This window comes from Trichosurus vulpecula, chromosome 9 (genome assembly GCF_011100635.1).
Source record: "Trichosurus vulpecula isolate mTriVul1 chromosome 9, mTriVul1.pri, whole genome shotgun sequence".
Lineage (NCBI taxonomy): Eukaryota > Metazoa > Chordata > Mammalia > Diprotodontia > Phalangeridae > Trichosurus > Trichosurus vulpecula.
This window is the reverse complement of record NC_050581.1, coordinates 180,616,570-180,639,106: the sequence shown is the minus strand read 5'-3', so window position 1 is coordinate 180,639,106 and position 22,537 is coordinate 180,616,570. Positions and strand designations below refer to the sequence as shown.

At 41.3% G+C, this 22,537-nt stretch overlaps 1 protein-coding gene across 1 annotated transcript in view; it reads right to left on the bottom strand.

The window, feature by feature from the left end:
- Positions 1-22,537, bottom strand: part of CADPS (calcium dependent secretion activator) — a 575,524-nt gene that overhangs the window by 203,721 nt on the left and 349,266 nt on the right. The window contains exons 9-10 of the mRNA XM_036738381.1: positions 18,203-18,342; positions 12,815-12,881 (exon numbers count right to left, since the gene is read on the bottom strand). Of these exons, the coding sequence (XP_036594276.1) occupies positions 12,815-12,881; positions 18,203-18,342 (207 nt within the window). The remainder of the gene's footprint in view (positions 1-12,814; positions 12,882-18,202; positions 18,343-22,537) is intronic.

The window sequence follows — 22,537 nt, the reverse complement described above, 5'->3', positions numbered from 1 at the left end:
GAGAGAAAATGCTCAATATTCAATGCAACCATGGAGAGGGAAGGGATGGGGGAAGAAACAATATAAAAGACCAGAGATTGTCGGACCTTAGATTTTGAGCTGGGGTCCTTAGAGGCCATCTCATCCAATGTCCTCATTTTACAGGAGAAGAAACCAAGCTGGAGAGCAGTTAAATATCTTCTTCATTTTTATGGGTCTCAGGCAACTGCCCACAATCTAGAGGGCTTCTCCATACCAGGAATTCCACAGGATCGTGAAGGAATAAGTTTTTGTTTGTATTTTTAAACCACAGCTTCCTAATTCACACAGAAATGACTACAACCCATTGATGTGGCTTTGCCTCCACCAAAAATACAGAACCTTTGTGACTAACTTAACGTTAGATCTGACTCTCATCTATGTTCCAATTCATTGCTCAGGCCAGTTTAATTTTTAACCACCATTCAAGGTAACTGACATGGATGCTGGCATTTTCCTGTGACTGATAATGGGTCATTATATCATCAGGAAGCAGGGATTTTCCCATAAGTTGTAACAGTCAGGATTATTATAAATTCAGTTTTGGGTTGGGAACCTGTCACTGAGTGACTCCATAGAGCTAGACACATACACTTTGTTGGTTTGGTCTGAATAATAGCTAGCATTTATGTAGGATTTTTTGGTTCACAAAGTGCTCTGTGTGCATAAATGTATGCGTATCCATGTCTGTCTGCATGGTGTGAACAGTCTCTGATCCTCATAACCATAAAGGGTAGGTCCTATTATTCTCATTCCCATTTTACAGATGAGGAGATGGAGACAGAGGTTAAGTGACTTGCCCGGTGTCATACAGCTGGAAAGTTTGAACTCAGGTCTACCTGAGTTCCAAGTCCCACTTTGCCTCCTAGCTGGCTGGAGTGAGGAGATCTAATTTGAAGATTCCAACAATCCAGCTTTTGATGAAAGCTGTTTTGGACATTTTGCTAAGATGTTAATTTTTTTTTTAAAAAATGGTGAGCATTTCATAAGAAAATTGTGAATTTCTTTTTGTTCTTGTTTTATCTGGAAACTGTTTTTGGAAAAAAAAAACAGTCTTGAAGCATTGACCTATTGATACTCTGAACCTGGAGTAGTACAAACTGTTATTTATTCATTGGTGCTAAAATGGAAATAAACAAACACCCCACAGCTGCTCTGTTATATGAACGTTCACAGGTAATAACTCTCAATCGGCCAGCCCTTCGAGGCTGGGTTCCATCACCACTCCCTCAAGAGGCCTTTCCTGATTCCCCCGGTCCTCACTGCCTTGCCTTTGATCACTCAGCACTTCTGTCTTGTGAGTGTGTGTGTCTGTGTGTGAGTATACATGTGTACATATATTTATGTGTGTGTGTGTGTGTGTGTGTGTGTGTGTAATATAAGTGTATATATGTTTATATACTTGTTGTTTAGTCACGCCTGACTCTTCATGACCCCATGGGCCGTATCATGCCAGTAATGCCATGGGGTTTACTTGGCATAGAAACTGGAGTGCTTTGCCATTTCCCTCTCCCATGGATTAAGGCAAATGGAGCTTAAGTGACTTGGCCAGGACTGTGACCCTCGTAAGCTCACAAGTTAAGTCGCAGAGCTAGCAAATGTGAGAGGCTGGATTTGAACTTAGGTCTTCCTGACTCCAGGCCTGGTGCTCTATCCATTGGGCCATCTAGCTGCCTACATAGATGCTTGAATCTTAGTGCAGTTTTAATTTTTCGTGATAAACTGTATGTATTTGTCTGTGAATGGGGTGTGTCTCTTCCAGCACAATGGAAACTACTTGAGGGAGGGGATTGTTTCAGCTTTGTCTTGGTATCCCCAGCAGATAGAGCAGAGATTCTTGCTCTGTGGCCCATAGACCCTTGTGGGTTTGTAGATAGATTCCAAGAGGTCAGTGAATTAAACAAAAAACCCTAAACCGCCATTTTAATAATTGTATTTCAATATAATTGGTTTCCTCTGCAATCCCATCTATTTTACTTTACATTTTCCTGAGAAGGGGTCCATGGGTTTCTTCAGACTATCAAAAAAGTCCATGAGGGGAATAAGGAAAGAGAACCAGTATTTATGTAGCACCTAATATGTGCTAGACACTGTCTGAGTGCTTTTTACACTTGATCCTTATAGTGACTGTAAAGTGTAGGTATTGTTATTATCATCATTCCATTTTAGAGTTGAGGAAACTGAGGTAAACAGAAGTTAAGTGACTTGCCCAGGATTGCTACCCTAGTAAGCTCATGACGCATGACTCAAAAAATGTTTAGAACCCTGGTCTAAAGCACAGTGCCTAGCCCAGTGGAAGAGCCTAATACATGCTTGTCCCACAAGCAAAACATTCTTGGTACATTAAATGATCTACCAAAGGCTTCCCAGGTCTGCATCAGCACATATACCACTGATGAAGGAGCCAATATCTATCTTTCTCCCATCACACTCACCCTTCCTGGCACTGGATGTTCAGTAAATCACAATAACTTCAGAAAACATTCTCATGTATTTTTCCCAAGTTGAAGGACACTGAGGCTTGGGGATGGAATCTGAACCCCTTCAAGTCAAAGTTGTGAGGTCATAAGATTAAGTCCAATACTGAAATGCTATTATGCTACAAAGACTGAATTCATGGGGTGTGAAGACCAAAGACCATTGGAAACCATGTAGTCCAACCCTTATATTTTACAAATGAAGGCTCAAAGAGCCTCAATGACTTAGCTAAGAATAGAGTGCAACCATCACAAATGGTGGTATATGGACCCATAGACTCCTAACCCCAAGTCTCATGCTCTATTTACTATTGCACACTGCCTCAACCAAGTACTGATATATGCCATCATTCCCATATCAAGTAGTCTCTGGAGTCAGAGCTCAGTGAGTGATACATCAAAGCTATTGGCATACGAATGGATTCCACTTGGCCATGTCCTGCCTTGTGATGAGCGTGACCCATTTCTAGCCAGCCTCAGGGTCATCATCTTCCATAACTTATGATCTGTGTGTCTCGGCTTTGAAGTTAAAACATACACCGAGGTTCTGCCATACTGTTTCGTTCAGCCATACTATTTCTATAGAATTTGTACTTGGATGATCCAAGGTTCCCAGTAAGCACCACTGAAGACATGGGAAGTCTCTTACTTGAAAAGAGAACATTATTCTCCCTGGGATTCATCCTGACCTCCAGCAAATGTTTGTTCCTTTGTCCCAGCAAGCAACTGCCATTGGTTGGATGAGCCATGTGGCAATCTGAAAGCCACTTGTGAGGGGGCTGATCCAAATGCAAGGAACATGTGGTCAGAGAAGATCTGGGAAGCAACAGTGAGTGGTGAAAAATACACTGGGTTTGGGGTCAAGAGGAGTGGGTTCTACATTCCTTCCCAGCTCTATTTCTGTGGACTCAGACAAGTTGTTTTCCCTCTCTGAAAGTCACTTTCCTCATCTGTAAGGTAAGAGTAACCATAGTGTTATTGTAGGGATCAAATCAAATATGCCTAGGACTTGGTAAATTATAAATTTCTATAAGAAGCAGCATGGTGTCATAGATAGTGGGTTGGGATGGGAGTCTAAAAGGCTTAGGTTTACATCTTGTGGCTGAGGCTCAATAGCTAGCAGGAAGGCACTTTAGAGCTCATCAAATCCAACTCCTTCATTTTATAGACAAGGAAACTGAGGCTGAAAGATGGTAAATAATCTGCCCAGGGTTACATAGATGATAAAGCTCCAAGGCAGGATTCAACCTCAGATCTTTCTCAGGTCCAAATTTAGCACTCTAGCCACTGGACCCTCTAGGTTCCTGGCTATGTAACCATGAACTTCATTGACCTGTCAGTGTTCTAAGTGACTCTAGGTTATAGCTGAGTTGCTGATCTCTATCAATGGAAGATTTTTTTTGCACAAAGATTTTTTAAAAAATATTTGCATCATAGGTCCAGAATACTTCTTGTTGTTCTAGTTCAGTTGTGTCCAACTCCTCATGACCCCATTTTGGGATTTCCTTGGCAAAGACACTGGAATGTTTTACCATTTCCTTCTCCAGCTCATTTTACAGATGAAAAACTGAGGCAAACAGGGTTAAGTTGCTCAAGGTCATATGGCTAGTTAGTATCTGAGGATGGATTTGAACTGGTGAAGATGAGTCTTCCTGACTCCAAGCCCAATGCTCTATCTACCTCACCCTGAGACCAAAAAAATGCTAGGAAAGTATTAAAAGCAAGAACTTACTATGTCTTTTCTAAAGTAAATAAAAACATAGAGTCAGAATTGGGCCTTGGATATTACCTAGGAAGTCTTTTAAGTAAAGGGTGGATGATCACTTGTGGATCTTAACATTGTGGGGATTCCTGGGTTGGGTTTGATGACCTCTGAGCTCCCTTCCAATTCTCAAATACTGTGGTAGTTCAACTTCATAGTTTTATAGGTGAGGAAATTGAGACCCGGGGATGCCCAAGTTCACACAGCTCGACAATGATGGAACTAGGCCTAGGAACCAGAGATCTGACCATCAGCCCAAGGCCTGCTTCCCTCTATCAATGGTTCTACAATTGAATAATTGAGGTATAAAGGATCACAGCCATTCTGTAGAATGAATGAAGAAAAGTATTGTTTTTAGAGGTGAATATGATGAAGTTCAAATGAACCACCAATGAATTCATAATAGAAATAAAGGTTTAATTGCTGCCATTTTATAAGCATTATGGCCTACAAGAGCCTGGTCAGCACCACAGCAATGGTAGGCATGCTTGGACCATACTTGGACAAGCATGACATTGTCAGTGTTCTGTGGGGTACAGCAGAAGGAATACTGGATCTGGAGTCAGAGGACATTGGTTCAAATCCTACCTCTTATGTTTCTGTGTGACCTTGGAGAAGTCATTCCTCATCTCTTGGCTTCTGTTTCCTCCCCTGTAGAGTGAGGAGATTGGGCTAAGATATCTCTAGAGTCTCTTCCAGCTTTGAATCTATGAACCATGAAGTTAGATACCCATTGTGTTGTGCCTGTCTGGTGTGTGTATGTGTGTGTGTGTGTGTGTGTGTGTGTGTGTATCTCATTCTCTGACCACAATATCTACAACTAATAAGCAAAGTAGCTATTCCTCCTTTTGTGTTTACTACTGTGACTATGTATGTGTGTCTTGTAATGCCTGCTATATACAAGCCATTTATGATCAGTCATCTGTTCTCTCAATTCTAGTCCTTTGAGCAAGAATTCTCACCAAAGGATAATTGTCACAGACCAGAATGAAGAGACAACATGGAGGAGTGGCTTTGCTTATTCTTTTTTGGGGTGGGAGGTAGAGTCTGCAGCTGTGATTTCATTGGTATGAGAGAACTCCCAGTATGAAAAGTCCCTCTACTAGCATAGACCAGCAACTCGCCTGTACCCTAATCACAGAGGGCTACTTGGGGAACTGAAAGGACAGCTGACTTGCTAGCAGCCATATTGATAGTCTTGTAAAGCTGTTCTTCTAACCTCTGAGTCATGGTATCTCATACTTCCCTTATGGTTTTCATCAAGCAGCTGAATGAAAATTTAAAAAAAAAGATTTGTCAGGATGTTTGCTCTATAAGAAGCCCGATACTTGGATATCTGGAAATGTCTGAATGACTTGACTTCTTTTCATTCTAGATGTGGGGCAGCAGTTGACATGGCCGCCCTCCCCTTCCTTACTCCTCAAAATTCTATTTATTTTCATCATAGGCATTGCTGTACAGCTCAGACCTGGACAGATACTGCTGGTGCTGGTTATCTATTTGAGGGAAGGAAGGCGTGATGGACAAGTGGGGAAAAATGCTGCATTTTGAGCTGGAGGATCTGAGTTCAAATCCTGATTCTCACATTTGCTATCTGGGTGACTTTGATCAGAGGCTTGTTTCCAGAATGAGGTGGGAGGGGAGTGGAAGGTGGGGGTTGGCTTTGTCGACCTCTGTGGTCCTTCCTAGCTCTTAAAACGTGATCCCATAGAGTCATTGAAAACAAAGCAGACAGCTGCGAGTCCGGAAGTTGGACTTCTAATCTGCCCTAAGTAGCTTTGTGACCTGAGGCGCGTCATACACAATAATAACAGCAACAGGATTAGCATTTATTTTGTACTTTTCAAATATTATCTTATTTTGTCCTTACAACAGCCCTGGGACCCATTTTACAAATGAAGAAACTACAGAACTCATTGTCTCTTCCCCTTAACCCTGTCCCCCTTTCTACCTTCCCTATTACTTGGGGGGCAACACTGTCCTCCTAGTCCTTTGGGCTCCCATCCTAGCGGTCATCCTGGACTCCCCATTATCTCTCCCTGCCCTATCCAGCTGCTGCCAACATCTGGCAGTTTTACCAATACGCCCCCTTTCTCTCCTCTGACACTAATGCCCCATTCTAGTGCAGACCCTCATTCCCTCATGCCTGGATTATTTAAATAGTTGTGGGTGGGTCTGCCTGCTTCAAGTCTCCCCCTGCTCCGATCCATCCTCTGTTCAGCCACTAAAATGACTTTCCTAAAGCTCAGATCTGATCAGGTCACTCTCTTGCTCAATAAACTTCAGTGGCTCCCCATTGCCTGCAGGCTCAAATACAAAAGGCTCTATTTGGCATTGAAAGCCCTTCATAACCTAATGCCTTCCTCGCTTTCCAGTCTGCTCACACATATACTCTTCAATCCAGCAACACTGGCTTCCTTTAAGCCCCTACAAAAATTCCACTTTCTATAGGAAGCCTTCCCTAACTCTCTTTATTCCAGTGCCCTCTCTCTGTTAATTATTTCCTATTTGTCCTATAGATAGCTTGCTTTGTATATAGTTGTTTGTGTGTTGTTTCCTCCACTGGATTGTGAACTCCTTGAAGGCAGGTATTTGTCTTTTGTCTCTTTTTGTATTCCCATAACTTAGCACAGTCCTTGACACATAGTAAACATCTAATAAATGCTTATTGATTGATTGAGAAGGCAGACAGAGGGTAAGTGACTTGTCCAGGGTCACACAGCCAGTAAGTGTCTGAGGTCACATTTGAACTCAGGTCTTCCTGACCCCAGGTCCAGTACTCTATTCACTGTGCCACCTAGTGTCCCTGGGCCCTAATTTCCTCAGCTGTAAAAGAAGGGAGTCAGGCTCGATTAGAGGCTTTTAATCTTTTTTTTTTTTCCTGTGTCACAGAGCTCTTTGGCTTTCTGAAGAACTCTTTGTGCCCTTTATTAGAATAATGTTTTTAAATGCGTGAAATAATATACATAGGATTAAAATGGAAACCAAAGATTAATGAAAATAAAGATGTAATTTTTTTCCCATCCACGTTCATGTATCCCCCTGAAATTTACCCATGGATCCCCTGGGGGTCCATGGACCCAGGCTCAGAACCTGAGGACTAGTTGATTTTCCTGATCTGCCATTTTAGGTCATTACAGGAAAGGCGAAGTTCAGTTAAAAACAAACAAGCAACAACCAAACCCTGCACATACTAATGTGAGAGATCAATTAGCCTGGTGCTGTTAGGGATCTCTTTCTTTGGTATTGCTCTAATTCAGTTTAAGCATCATTTCTGAAGTGCTGGCTCTGTACCAGATAGAGTCCTAGGCTCTGAAAACACAAAGCCAAAACCAGAGATCAGCAACACTTTCTGGTAGGAGGTGACGCCTAAGCTGAACTTTGGGGAGAGTTAAGGATTTGATGAGGCATAGCTGAAGAAAGACTTGCCTTACAGGTCTAAGTGACAGCCTGCAAAACACAGAGAGGGAGGGGATAGGTTGTTTTAGGGAAATAGTCAGAGAGGCTGGAATGCAGAGAGTGTGATGGGGAGCATCTGGAAATTAAGTCTGGAAAGGTAGGTTGGGGCCAGACTGTGAACTTCCAATGCCAAATAGAGGAATGAGCCTTGGATTCTAGAGCCCAAAACAGGAGATCGCTAGAGAGTCTTTAGCGAGGGGAATAACGTGCTTTGGTTTCCCAAATGTTCTTTTGGCAGCTGTGTGGAGGGTGAGTTTGGAGGGGGGGAAGGACAGAAGCCGAGATCAATTATGAGGGGTCCAAGAGAGACGTGGTGAGAGCTTGAAATAGGGTTGTGAGCACCAGAGCAGAAATCAGGAAAGGGCTGAGGAGGAAGGCAGGAAACGTCACAGAGGGAGAAGGGACAAGACTAGACAAGGTGTGGGTATCCATAACAACTGGACTAATCATGTCTGGACCATTGCTCTGTGTCTGCCTCTCTCTGTCTCCCTCTGTCTCTATCTCTTTGTTTCTGTCTCTGTCTCAGTCCCTTTCTTTGTCTCATGCTCTATCTTCTCTGCCTCTGACTCTCTATTTTTCTCTGCGTCTCTCTCTGTCTCTCTGTGTCACTGTCTCTGTGTCTCTGTCTCTCTTTTCATCTTTCTCCTCCCTTGCTGCACTGACCCCCTGGAGAACCCACCACCGTGAGGCCCTGCTCTCCTGACTCCCTCCCTGGTACCACAACTTTAGGAAGGAACCTGACGCACACTTGTTCTCTCTCCAGACTTCAGATTCCTGATCCTCTTCACCATTGCACTGTCAAGGTCATTCCTCTGCCCCAGCTCCCATTCATGTATTGTCTTACATCATTAGAATTTTACTTCCTATCTTATGTCCTTGTCTTTATGTCCTTGCATTTAGCACAGTGCCTAGCACACTGTCAGCACTTAATTTTCCTTCCTTCCTTCCTTTTTTCCTTCCTTCCTTCCTTCCGTCCTTCCTTCCTTTTTTCCTTCCTTCTTTCCTTCCTTCCTTCCTTCCTTCCTTCCTTCCTTCCTTCCTTCTTTCCTTCCTTCCTTCCTTCCTTCCTTCTCCCTTTCCTTCCCCACTATATCCCCTCTTTTTTTCAATTATATGCAATCCCAATGTCTTGCCTTCTGAACTTAGATGAGGTAATCCAGTTAATGTCTCTATGCTGGGACCAGACCAACTTCTTTCCTGCACCCTAAAAATTGTTGCTGCCCTCACATTCATCTCAGTTATGCTCCTCAGGCACAGCGTGGATCTGGCATTCTGAGGAGAGGCTCAGTAGAATGGGCCGAGAGCATTCATTATGAGGAAAGAGGAAATGGGGTCAATGTGGCCCCAGGGCTATTTTTAGCACATTCCCCCCTCTGCTTCTTCCTGTGTGGAGCAATTTCTCTGAAATAATAGGTGAATAGAGGCTTTCTTAGGTTCTTAGTGGTTTAAAAAATTGTCAGAGGGATGTAATGGGGCAGTAATTGGCCTTTTAAGGATGGCAAGGATGGATAGTTCCCACAGAGTGGTGTTCAATCTACATGGCTTCCTCATGTGGATCAATGATTTAGAATTGGAACTCACCTTTGAGGGCTTCTAGTTCAAGCACCCTCCTTCTACACCTGAGGAAACTGAGGCTCGGAGAGACAAACTATTATGCCCAAGGTTACGCAGGCAGTAAGTGGAGGAGGCAGGATTGGAATCCAGGTCCTTTGAATCTGAAATCTGTTCTTTCTCCTGTGCCACGCTGGCTCTTAGGAGACATCTCCTGACCTCATCAGCTCATGCTTCTCTCCCCTGACCTCCTACATCATTGGTTACCAGTGGCACCGGAGGGATACTAGATATCCAGCATAGGAGAGGAGCTGGGTTTGAAACCTGGCTTTGCCACCTGTGTGCCATTGGACCAGTGACTTCACCTTTCAAGGTCTTGGTTTCCTCCTTTGTAAAATGAGCAGGTTAGACCAGATGACCTCTGAGAGCTCTTCTAGCTGTATGTCTGAGATCTCATGATCCCAGGATAATACCAGTAGAATAGACATTCTGGGTTATAGCAGGAGATTTGAATGGCTCAGCATCCCGGGGAGCTGACTGAACAGTCATTCATTCATTCAGCCAACCAGCCAGCCAATCAACTAAACTCATCTTTGCCTGCTCATACTGAGTAACCCTTGTCCAAGTCACAGGACCATAGTTCCAGAGTTGAAAGGGCCCTCAGAGGCCATGTAGTCCAACACCCTTAATTTATAGCAGAGAAAATAGAGGCACAGGAATTAAGTGACTTGCCCAAGGCCTTACGAGGCAGGAGTTGAACCCAGGTCCTCTGGCTCCATAGGCAGAGAGCTTTTCCAGTGTAGACCCTATGATGAGTGTGGTAGTTCTGATGTTTATTAGCTAGGGAATCCTGAGCAAGGTCATAGAGGTTTCATGTTTCAAATTGCTGTTCTTCAGTCATTCAATCGTATCTGACTCTTTGTGACCCCATGAACCATACTCTCCGTAGGGTTTTCTTGGCAAAAGATAGTGGAGTGGTTTGCCATTTCCTTCTCCAGGGGCACAGAGGTTAAGTGACTTTTGTCCAAGGCCACACAGATAGTAAGTGTCTGAGGCCAGATTTTAATTCAGGTTTTCCTGACTCCTGGTCCAGCACTCTATCTGCTGAGCCACCAGATGCCTCCTTGGAAAACAGATGTTAAGTGACTTGCCCAGGGTCACACAGCTAGTAAGTATCTGAGGCCATATTTGAACTCAGATCTTCCTGACTCCAGGCCCAGTATTCTATCCAGTGAGCCATCTACCTGTTCTGTGTTTTAAGACCAGGATTCAAAACCCACATTTTCTTCTTACCCTCTGTGTGAAATCTGACAAGTCATTTAACTCACAGGCTCCATTTCCTTTCTCATTAAATGGAGTGGGAGCAGGGTAGGGCTTGATGGACCCTAAAGTCCTCTTTAGCTCTAAATTCAGTGATCATTCTTTCCCTCTGAAAGCATGCAGCCTACAACAGACTCAGTTTCCTAATCTGCAAAGAGGAGAGAAAATATTTGCACTTTGTACCACATAGGTTATTGTGAATAATCTACTCCATGAATATAAGTGACTATTATTAAATCAGATTTTAATATAATCAACTTGCTTAAAGTGAAGCAAACTTCTCCATTTCAATGGTCCATGAGTGTGTGATTTTATTTATGTGCGTACTTGCCTCACTGACAGAGATTCCAACTTCTCCGAGTCCTTCTAAATGAATGGAGGGTCTTTTGGGAGCTGCTGTGGTTGAAAAAAACCTCACGATTTGGCTAACCTGGTGAAAAGTATGTCTGAACTTAGCTGGTCATTGGATGACAGGCATGCGACCCATCTTTGGGCCATTTATTAGGAACGGGTAAAGGTTCTGGCATAGCATTTGAGAATCCCATATTACTTCCCTGTCCCAATGGCATCAGAAGAGCCATATATACCTGCCTATCTATTTAAAACATCCCTTTCATGAAATTCTCAAAATAGAAAGTAAAGATGAAGTTCTGCTCTCTTCCCAATTAATCAATGAACTATTTCCTCCCTCCCCCAAATTCCTGTTGAACCTAGAAGCCATCACAACTGGACTAATTGACCACTTTTTTCAGCTTATCACTTGACTGGTGGCTCTTTTTATATGTGGCCCAAGATATGTAACTTGATTTCAACAGGGTACAAGTTAATGTTCCATGCTCTGCCTCCAGGTTCAAAGAGAATTGCTCTTGGAAGGGAGACAGGAGATAGTTTTTTTTTTCTTTTTCCTTTCCCTTCTCCTATTCCCAAGGTTGACCACACTTAAGATACTAGCCTAGTAGGAGATAATTTATCTACCCAGAAGTAGCGAAACATAACAAAGGTAAACAGGTGGTTTCTCAAGAAAAGTCTGTAACTCTGATTTCCCACTTCCTGTCCGGAAGTTGACTAGTCTCTAGGTTGATGGTCTGGGGGAGCTGAAAGGGAAAGGCAGCTTCCTTATCTCTTATCTAGCCATGGAGGCTATAAGTAGCACATGGCCATCTCTATATTTGTGGTTATTCTTCCTTAATCTCGGATGAACAAGTGTTCCTAGGTGGAGTTGTCCAAATATCAACCAACCTTAAGAATTTAGGAGATCCCAACTGAGGTCTCATGAGAAACCAAAGTTGACAGCAGAGTCAATGGAACCCCAGTCACAATTGCCATAGGAATTGGGAAGTGACTGAGCAGGAACCTTTAGATGGACATGTCCAAGCCGTGGTTATTGTAAGATTCACAGAGATTTCATGGTGGCACCTGAGTGATTGGCAGAGAACTCACAACCCATCAGCCCAGTGGGAAGTGAGTGGTTTATTAGCATCACCATACCCTGCAGCTAACTTCATGAATACTCCAAAAAGGGAGAAAAGGACTTCCAGGGCTAGGGGTTCAGGAGGTCTCCCTTTGACCGACACGCAAGCATCTCTCTACCATTGTACTCTAAGTTTCAGTCATTTCTAAACCTGGATACTGAGTCTGTTTGTGGAGGAGTGATCCCTAAATCTTTGGGGGCATGTTTAGAACCAACTGCTTTTATCTACCATCTGGGTAAAAATCCCTTTCTTAAAAAAATCAGCTAATTGAAATATAGCTGCCTCATGTTAATGGAAAACACACTGCTAGGAGCTTGTGAATAATATCTCTAGAAACTCAGCCCCTGCAGGGTTACCTTTATAACTCTGACAGAAGCAGCAATCAACTAACCTTTTGGGAACTTCAACTTGGAAACGTATTTGCAGGATGAGTGAGTGAGCCCAGAAGAGATGTTATGATAGGAATAGGATCAAAATCTTAGTATACCTTCCATGATGGCAGTTATCTAGACACAGGAGAGATTGGGATTTCATCGATGTGGGGTAGATCACAGCCTATCTATCACTTAGAAATAGTCTCAGGGAGTTGGCCTGATGCACATAGAGGTTAAGGGACCTGTCCAGGGTCATACAGCTAACAGATGTCAGATGCAGGATTTGAACTCAAGTCTCACTTAGGCTTCAAGTCGATTTACTTCATTTTACTGCCCCACTCCCTTTAAAAAATTAGAGCAGACACTGAATTAAAATGTTACCTGGACCAATACAAAGAACCTTTTCTTCCATCTCTTCCAAACATTCTTACCAATGGCCCATAAGTACCTAGAAGGGGAAAAACAAAAATCAAGGTGAGTGGGTGGGGGTGACAGCACTATTTCCCAAAGCCTCAGAGAGATAAGCAACACATTGTACTCATAATAGTATGAAGCCTAATGGCAAATCCATCACGAGTTTCAGGAAGAGTTTATGAACGCATCCCTTTAAAGGGACCAAGTTGTGCAGGTGTTAAAATCTTTGGATGCAAAAACTGATTGAAAAATGTGGCAGAGAGGAGAAAAATGGTATTAAGCCCCTCCAATTGTATTTGTTTTACTTCTGGTAAGATCTAATTTTAAAAAAGCATGCAGTCTTTTTTTCCCTATTGTGTGTTCTTAGGAAAAAAAAGAGAGCTCTAGTATTTGAAAGTGATTTCCAGGTAGGAGCATCCCATCCTTCTGTGAATCGGTGGCTAATTTACATGAGGAAATTCTCATCATCATCAGGAGAATTTTTTTCACCAGCCCTTTCTAACATAGGCTCTGTGCATATGCTATCTGTAACTAGGCAGCAGCAGCTGAAAACAATAGAGACATCTCTAGTTTTGAATAAACCTCACACAGGAAGACTAAGTTTCACAAAATGAACTAGGGGCGATTCTTCACTTCAAAGAAGGGCTCTCCATAGGATTGCTCTGATGCCCTTCCCTCTCACTTAGCATTGAAAACATAGAACAATAGGCATGATTTTGATTTACATGTGACTTTTTGGATACACCTGTGGGCAAAGTTAGAGAGGGAGAGATCTCTATTTTAAGATCTATGGGGCACATAGCTTGTAATGTAATTTCTCCAAGGTCAATCTAATCCATGTGATGTTCCAATGAATAAAAAAAAATTAAGTTTGATGAGCTGCAACAGAACTCAGGTCCTGCTATGTCAATTTCAGTACTTTTCCATGATACCACATAGTAGTGGATTTAGGGTCAAGAAGACTTGAGTTCAAATTCAGCCTCAGACACTTATTAGCTACATGACTCTGGGAAGGTTCCTTAAGACACTGTCTGCCTCATTTTCCCCATCAGTAAATCGGGATAATAATAGCACCTAACTCTCAGGGTTGTTGTGAGGAAAAAAATAAAATATAAGTTATTATTAAAATTCTGGGTTTGTTATTTACTCCCATGTGACTTTGGGTAAGTCACTTTGTCTGGACTTCACTTTCCTCTTCCATAATGTGAGAGTACTGATAATACTGCCCTCTATAGCCCCTTTCCTCACTGAATTTCTCTAAACGACAGGATGGCAGTTTCTTGGGCAACTCCTTAATTGGCTCTGAAGACAATGCCCGGGGAATTCTAAAAGTATCTAGAGCAACGGTGATAACGCTGGAGTGTGCATAGAGAATCTCAAGGTGACTGGGCCAAGATTCACTTTGATGTTTAAATTCCAATTCATTCGCTAAAAAATTAGTCTCACTGCTTTATGGTCATGCCTCCAACATAATATTTGCTTCTTGAGTTCAACAGTGCAGTGCATAGAATTATTGAGACTCCAAGTTAGAAAGGACCCCAGAAGTCACATTTCCAATCTCTATCAAAATTTTGTATCTTGTGTGACCATGGGCAAAGCGTATCATTGCTCATTCATTGTATTAAAATCTCTGCAAATCATTGGAACTTATTATGTTGAGACAGCCCATTCTGTTTGTAACATCCCTAATTGTTAAGATTTTTGCCCCTGATTTTGAGCTGAATTCAGCCTTCCTTTAACTTTCACCCATTGGTCTTAGCTCTGGTCTCTGGGCTCAGCAGAACTGGTCTAATCATTCCTTATGACAACTCTTCAGATACCTGATGATTGCTATCAAGCCCTCTTGCTGAATCTTTGATCCATGCCAAATATACCTGGACCCCTTACCATCCTGGTTATCTAATGCTGGTATACCCTTCATCTTGTAATATTCCTTCTGAAATGTGTTACCCCATATTGGGACAAAACTACCTCAACATGCGGCTTAAACAAGGCAGAATATACTAGGACTTTTCTTGCTCTAGGCAATATGCTGCCATCACTAAAGCTTAATACTATATTAACCCTTTGGTTGCTACATCACATTGTTCATTCATACTAAGCTTGTAAGCCACTTAAATCCCTAACTGCTCTCTTGTCTCCTTTATCCTCTATTGAGTAGTTGATTTTTTGAACCCTGCTGAAGGCCTTTACATTTATCTCTATTCAATTTTAGATCTTGATTTTATCAGTCTACATATTAGCTATCCCTCCCTGCTTTATATCATCTGTGAACTGAATGAGCAGACTATTTATGTAGTCTGTTCTTCCCTTGTTGTTGTTATTGTCTCCTCTTGTTCTTATCTTCTCTTGTTCTTATTCAGTTGTCTCAGGCGTGTCTGACTCTTCATGATCCCATATGGGGTTTTCTTGGCAGAGGTACTGGAGTGGCTTGCCGTTTCCTTCTCCATCTCATTTTACAGATTAAGAAACTGAGGCAAACAGGGTTAAGTGACTTGCCAAGATTCACACAGCTAGTAAGTATCTGAGACCAGATTAGAACTCAGATAAATCTACCTGACTCCATTTCTCGTGCTCTATCCACTGTGCCATATACTGGTCTGCATCTTTTTTAAGTAAAATGTACAACTAACAATAAAATTCAGTAAGTTTATGTCATGTACTTACTATATATGCCTTGCCTAGGTGCCAAGCATGAAGATACCTTTAGAAAATATAGAATAATGGAATTTTAAATCTGGAAGGAACCTTGGGGACCACTTAGTCCCTTCACCTTCCTTTGTAAGATGAACGGTCTGCCCACGGTCAGGCAGAACATTGGTGGCAGAGCTGGGTCAAGAATTTAAGCCTTCTGACTTTTAGTTCAGTTTATTTTCCCCACCCATACATTTTATTTGGCTTCATTCTGTTAGAAAGCAAGAAAATATTTGTTTTTAAAGAGACTCTTTAGTTGAGAACAGAGGCAGGTAGGTGGCACAGTGGATAGAGCACCGGTCCTAGAATCAGAAAGACCCAAATTAAAATCTGGCCTCAGATACTTTACCTCTGCCTTCCTTGGTTTCTTCATTTGTAAAATATACATAATAAAAAAATCTACCACCCAGGGTTATTGTGAGGATGAAATGAGATATTTATAAAGTGCTTTGTAAACCTCAAAGTGTTCTAGAAATATTAGCTATTAATATAATTATTATTTTTATTACTGAGGAGATCATTCTAAAGCAATGTATTTGGGATCTGATATTGCCAAGCTAGTTGGACAAAATGGGCAATCTATTCCTGTTCACATTACTGAGGTGGGGAAGGTATAGTGAGGAAAATGTTCAGAATTTTATAAGCTAGTTGAACCAAGAAGGTAGAATCAAACTTAATTTTCAATGGAACAAGTTGAATAAATGTGGGAAGTGGAAACAAAAATATTACATCAAAAGGAGGCTTAGGATGACAAATTTCTCTTCTGCTGGCTCATGTTACCCACAAAAAAGTTTTTTTTTTTCCTTAAAGAGGAATAAAGAGTCAAAATTAATGAATTTGTAGAAACTGAAATCTAGAGCTGGAAGGAACCTTAGAATTTATCTAATTCCAGCCCCTCATTTTATAGGAAAGGGAACTAAGACTCAGAGAAGGTAAGTAAGGTATTCAAGGTCACACAGGTAGTCTCAATGCCAGAGTTAGGATTTGAACTCGGGCTCCAAATTCAACTCTTTCCATTCCTCCCCAATTCTTTCATGTATTCACAGATACTTCTCAACCACCTATGGCAGGCCTTAGATCAGTTAGCATTTCATCATCAGTGGCCTTGTGCTGGTCCAAGAAAACTTAGTCTTACAAACAGAAAGCACTCAATAAATGCTGATGATGATCACTGAATATGTTGAGGGACAGCTTCTATTTTTTCACTCAATGTATAATTCAATCATGATTTTTTAAAAAAAATCAGACTTTTGTTAATAACCCCTGTCTGAATTGTCACAAATATTGTCACAAATTCTGAATTATTGGAATACAAATTAATTTTATTAACCAAGTACTGACTGTGACAAACTGAAATTAATTGTTTTTAATCTATTATGCTAATCAGTTTCAAAAAAACTCATTGGTGTGAACCTGTACTCAAGATTTTATTTTAGTAAGTTTTTTTTGAACTCTAAGTGAAACTATTTTATCCTCCACATCTATGATCAATGTGCGGCTTTGGACAAGTGACTTAACTATTCTGGGACTCAGTTTTCTCAACTGAAAAATGAGGGGGTTAAATTAGATTACTTCCACCCCTATATCTATGATCCTACGATCCATTTTTAGGGCAAAAATCAAATTAGTGAAGGCACAGTATCAATGATTTTTTAGATTTTTTATTTTTGTTTTAGTTATTCTAAGAGATAGCATTGATTGGACCTGAGTGGTTTATTGTGGTTGTTGTTCAATTGTTTCCATTGTGTTTGACTCTTTGTGACCCCATTTGGGGTTTTCTTGGCAGAGATTTTGGAGTGGTTCGCCATTTCCTTTTCCAGTTCATTTTACAGATGAGGAAACTGAGGCAAAGAAGGTTAAGTGACTTGCCTAGGGTCACACAGCTAGGAAGTATCTGAGGGCAAGTTTGAGCTCAGATCTTCCTGACTCCAGGCCTGGTACTCTATGCAATGTACCATCTAGATGTCCAAGATTCAGGTATTATAGCACAGATTTTTGATACTACGGTTTTCATCACTTGGACATAATTTCACACTGAGGGTACAATCCCAGAATTCTTAGGTTATGTACCATATTGATAATGTCAGCAGTATCCACGCATGCTGCCTTTAGAATTCTGTAAACCAGAGACACAGAGCATTCTTCTAGTAATGAATTAAAATGATTTGGGCCATTCTGTATATAGGTTATTACAAAGAGACGGGATGACAATATATAGGAACTGGGACTAGAACTATAATTTCCTTGGTCTAGGGAAATGCTGGGTGAGGAAAATCTTTCTCTCAACGTAGCTTGGCCCTGACTTTGTAACTTCAAGTCTTCCAGAGTTACCTGAGTCTTTTAATAACTTGCCTGGGGTCAAACAGCCTGTTTGTGTCAGAGGCAGTATTTTGAAGCCTGGTCTTTTCAGTTTCAAAGACAATGTGAGAGCTTGTGATTTGTTTGAATGTAAAATAGAAATCATTGACTGCAACTGAAAGTCAAAGAAATGCAAAGTCCCCGAGGCAAATGTCAGTACAAGCTTCTGAAGCACCTTAGATGTATTTTTTTCCCAGTCCCAGAAGATGAATCTTCCTCTCTACTTGTAACCCTGAAAAATGAATGAGCATGCTCAAAGCAAATGCAGCTGACAAGTCAGAGAAACATCAGGGACACACTTACCCAGAATGCTTCATGTTTTGAGGTTTATCCATTCGGACAGCAAGTTTAATTTTCAGATCTTGATCAGGGCAGTTTTTGGAAACTGTCATTTTATGCCATTCTGATTGTTTGGGGCTGTTAGGGGTAGGGCGGAGAACAACCTGGAAGGAAAAAGAGACGGTTATTTTAGCAAGAGAATCCCTTCAAAGGGTTTTATTCAACAGACATCCGTCAGTCACTTACTGTAGGGCAAGCTGTGCTAGATGAACTAAAAGAAAAAAAAAGGAAACCTCTGTCTTCAAAGAGCTTACATCTTATTTACCAATAAGGAACATTTAAGAGAAATAGGCTAACATATTTGATTACATAATCTAGACCTGGAAAGAACTTTGGAGAACATTCCAGACGAACTGCTCCTTTTAGAGAGGAGGAGACTGAGGATTGGAGAGGGAAGTGATTCATCCAAGATCAAGCAGGATGGCAGAGCTGGGATTCAGACCAAGGTTCCAAGTCTGGTGCTCTTTCATCTGCCTCTGTTTCCTCATCTTCATCTCATCTTTCTCTCCTCCACAAAGAGGAGATACATTTCTTAAAGTACCTGACCTCATATGCTGAGAGTTGTAAGGGACCACAGAAAGAATCAGTGCAACTTCCACCATATTATAGATGAGAAAAGAGGGAGACCCAGAGAGGTTGAGGGTCCCATAGGCTAAACACAAGAGCCAGGATTTGACTGCAGGGTTTCTCATTCCAAATCCAGTCCTCTTCCCCAGTCCCCTGCCCCCCCAGCACTGTAGCTTTAAATCTCAGTTAGAGGCAGAGGTGGGGTGAAGATGTGGAAATCCAGAACTAGAAAGCCTTGAGAGGGGGAAAATAAGGGGAATGGTTGCCCTGGAAAATATCTTTTATTTTATTTAAATTAGAAACCATTCTGCCAAAGGAGAAACCAATGGAGGGAATACTGGAAAGTGGCTCTCCAGGCTTTTGCTCCCAATGTTCTTTTCCTCAGAGTAAAAAAGAAGAGGAGGTGAGTGGCCTTGATGAGACACCCTGAGGAAATGAACACCACAAATCAATCACAGAGATTTGGGAAGGGAACACCATGCTCTATTCTTCTATTGGAGTGGTTCATAGTCGTAGTAGTAATTAACACATAAAATGCTTTAATGTTTGCATTATGCTCATCTTACTTTATTTCACTTGAACCTCATCACAACTCTGAGGGGCAGTCATTGAAGGAATTATTTCTGTTTTGTAGATGAGAAGACCCAGACTTGGGATGGTTAAGTAACTTGCCTAGTGTAGTACAATGGATACTAGAGGATTTGAATCCAGGATTATCCTCAATCTATGCCCAATTCTCTATCTACCATAACTATACTGCCTCTCTACAAAAGAAATTCTGTATGTAAGATTAGAAAGACTCTGGGATAAAAGTTGTTTAACTGACTAGCTTGACTGAAGCTTGGGTCTGTTTCTGGCAAGCATTGCTTGGTGAAAAAATGCTTATTTACCACAAATAATTTAATAGTGTTGCTAACGTAATAGTGTCAGAAATGCTAGGCAAAAATGGGAAATAAGATGTTTCTCTTTGATATCTTCCCATGGTTAGTATGTAGTTATCCATGCCTTTATATATACCCTCCCTTCTACTAAAACGTATTTGAATAAGTGCTTAGCAAATGTTTTTCCACTTGACTGTATTCCATCAGAAAACATGGAGACTGATCTTTAAACTAATATACAAGAGCCCATTTAAAGTCATCCCCTAGGAAGGTCATACACTTATTCCAATGATGTCATGACTCACCAATAAGCAGGTAAGGCCTAGGGAGTTGTCTGAGGTTCAGAGAAGTTATCAACTTATTCAAGATCCCATAGATGTTCTACCCCATATCTTGACAACACCAAATCTGGCACAATACCTATTGTGCCATGCTGACCTTACCCTATGGGACTCTTTTGGTATTGGTTGGAGAGCCCAGAATACTTTCTTTGAAAGGTGCTTGATAATGGGAAAGCTTAACCTGCAGAGGGTAAATCTGACTGTGGAAGAAAAGTTGAAAGTTTTTTGGAGACAGATTTGATGATTATGGTAGATTCTCAGAGGTGTCAGACATATGGGCCAAATGTGGCCCACAATACTCTTGAGTGTAGCCTGAACCAGATTAGAATGGAATTCTTATCTGATCTTGTTAATGTATTAGTAAAGAAGTTTATAATCATATATGGTTTTCTAAGTCAATATGCAGTCCTCAAGGATCCTTATGTATGGCCCAATGGCCTGTTTGTATTTGGGTTTGACACCACTGATGTCAATGATCAAGCCAGGTGACGTGATTTACTTTTTGTTTGTTTTAAAAAAGAAAAAAAAACAAGCAAAAAAAGAAACTCAGTTATAAAGTGTTGAGGGTGATCTTTTCCACTCTAGAACTGCCTCTGAAGATAGAGTCATTTTGTTGAAGGGGATGATACTCATCAAGCTGTAAAAGTTTGGATAGCTTCAGTATAACAGCTCTTATTCCACTTTATAGTCAGCCTCTATTGTGTTCCATTTCCTCAGGGCTCTACTCTCAGCTCCAGGTTAATTCCCTGTCCATCTTACCAAAGGCAGCTTCCTACAAAATATGATTTCAAGTCTGGAAGATGTGGGTTCATGTCTGGCCTTAGACGTATACTGACTGAGTGATGCTGGGCAAGTAACTTAACCACTCAGTGCTCCAGGAAACTTTCTAAACCTAACTTGCAGAGAAGGTGATGGCCTGTATTAGCAGAGGGTCCTCACTCAGAAGTTCCCTATATCGATGAAATAACGGGGAGTGGCTCTATCCTGTCTAATTCATAGAATTATTTCCTTTAGAATGATGTAATCTTGTGAGGGGAATAAAATAAGACCACATCAAAGCCAAGGGGAGGCTATAGACCCCTGAAGGTTGCCTCTTGGTCAGGCCACACCTTGAATGCTGTTTTTCATTTAAAGAGAAAGATTACTGAAGTGGAGCTGGCCAGGGTGGGGAGGGTGTTTCAAATCATTTCATATAAGCATCAGCCAAAAGAATTAGCAATGCCAAGCTTAGAGAAGAGATGATTTAGTGAGGGAAAATAGAGATCTCAGAATATTTGAGGGGTTGTCATGTGGAAAGATTCAGCTTCTTCACCTTGGCCCAAGAGAATGGAATGAGGATGAGTGGATGGACATTACCAGGAAGCGTATTTCAGCTCAAGATAAGGAACAACTTCCTGATTCTTACAATGGAAGAGGCACCTCTCTGAGTAATCTCCCTCCTAGGGGAGGTCTTTAAACATGAGGTAGAGACTAGTCAGGGAATATTTGTATTTGAAGTAGGTCAAAGGGTTAGATGGGATCTTAGAAATCCCAGAATCACCAATTTTCAGTTGGAAGTATCCTTAGAAGCAATGTAGTCTAACCCCCTCATTTTACAGATGAAAATGAGCCTCAGAAAAGGTTAAGCAGCTTGTCCAAAGTTATACAATCTGTATGATTGTATGGCGATGAAGACAAGATTTAGAATTCAGTCCACTGACTTCCAAACCAGGCTCTTTTCCACTGTACAATGTTGCTTCTGAGTCTAGAGTCTTTGCCTCTAGAAATGAATCTGTGATGCTGAAACTTGAGGTCCTTGGACAGGATGGTTTGACACATGGGAAATCATTGCCACATGATTGCCACTCAAGTGGTGCCACAGAGGTGAGTGCCTACTTAGTCTGTGTGTGAAGGCAAACCATTCAGCATGACCAAAAGGAAATGAATAGACTTACAGAGGGCAGTGAATGAAGTATTCAAAAACTGGAAAAAAGAAAAGATATGAGATGTTTCAGGGAGATGCTCTTCTATCATCAAATGGCATCCAGATGAAAAATTCAGATGGAACCTGAATCTTTGTTATCAGGCTCTGTTTCCTAAGGCCAATAGCTTGTATAAGGATATAGTCCATGAAAATTTTTAAGAGAAAAAAATGGTTAGAGAAAGAATGGTTATGAGAGATGAACGATATCATGAGCAGAAAAGGACATCAGAGCCCACCTAGTCTAACTCATTCATACAGATGAGGAAACTGAGGTCCAGAGAAATGACATAACCAAACAAGATTTCAAGCCAGGTCCTCTTCTTTCTGAGTCAGTCTTTTTTTCTAGCAGCTAGATCATCCCCTTGTTAAGCTAGGATGGTTTATCCACATGAAAATAATTTAAGGTGGTAGCAATTTAAATTAGGAGGCATGGAAGCCTTTTGCAGCCATTATAAAGGGCAAGCCTCAGAAGACAGGCTTTTTTATTTCTATGCCTGCTAAGATTACAGGGCTTGTGGTTCCTGTAAGAGTTAGAATCAAATCACAC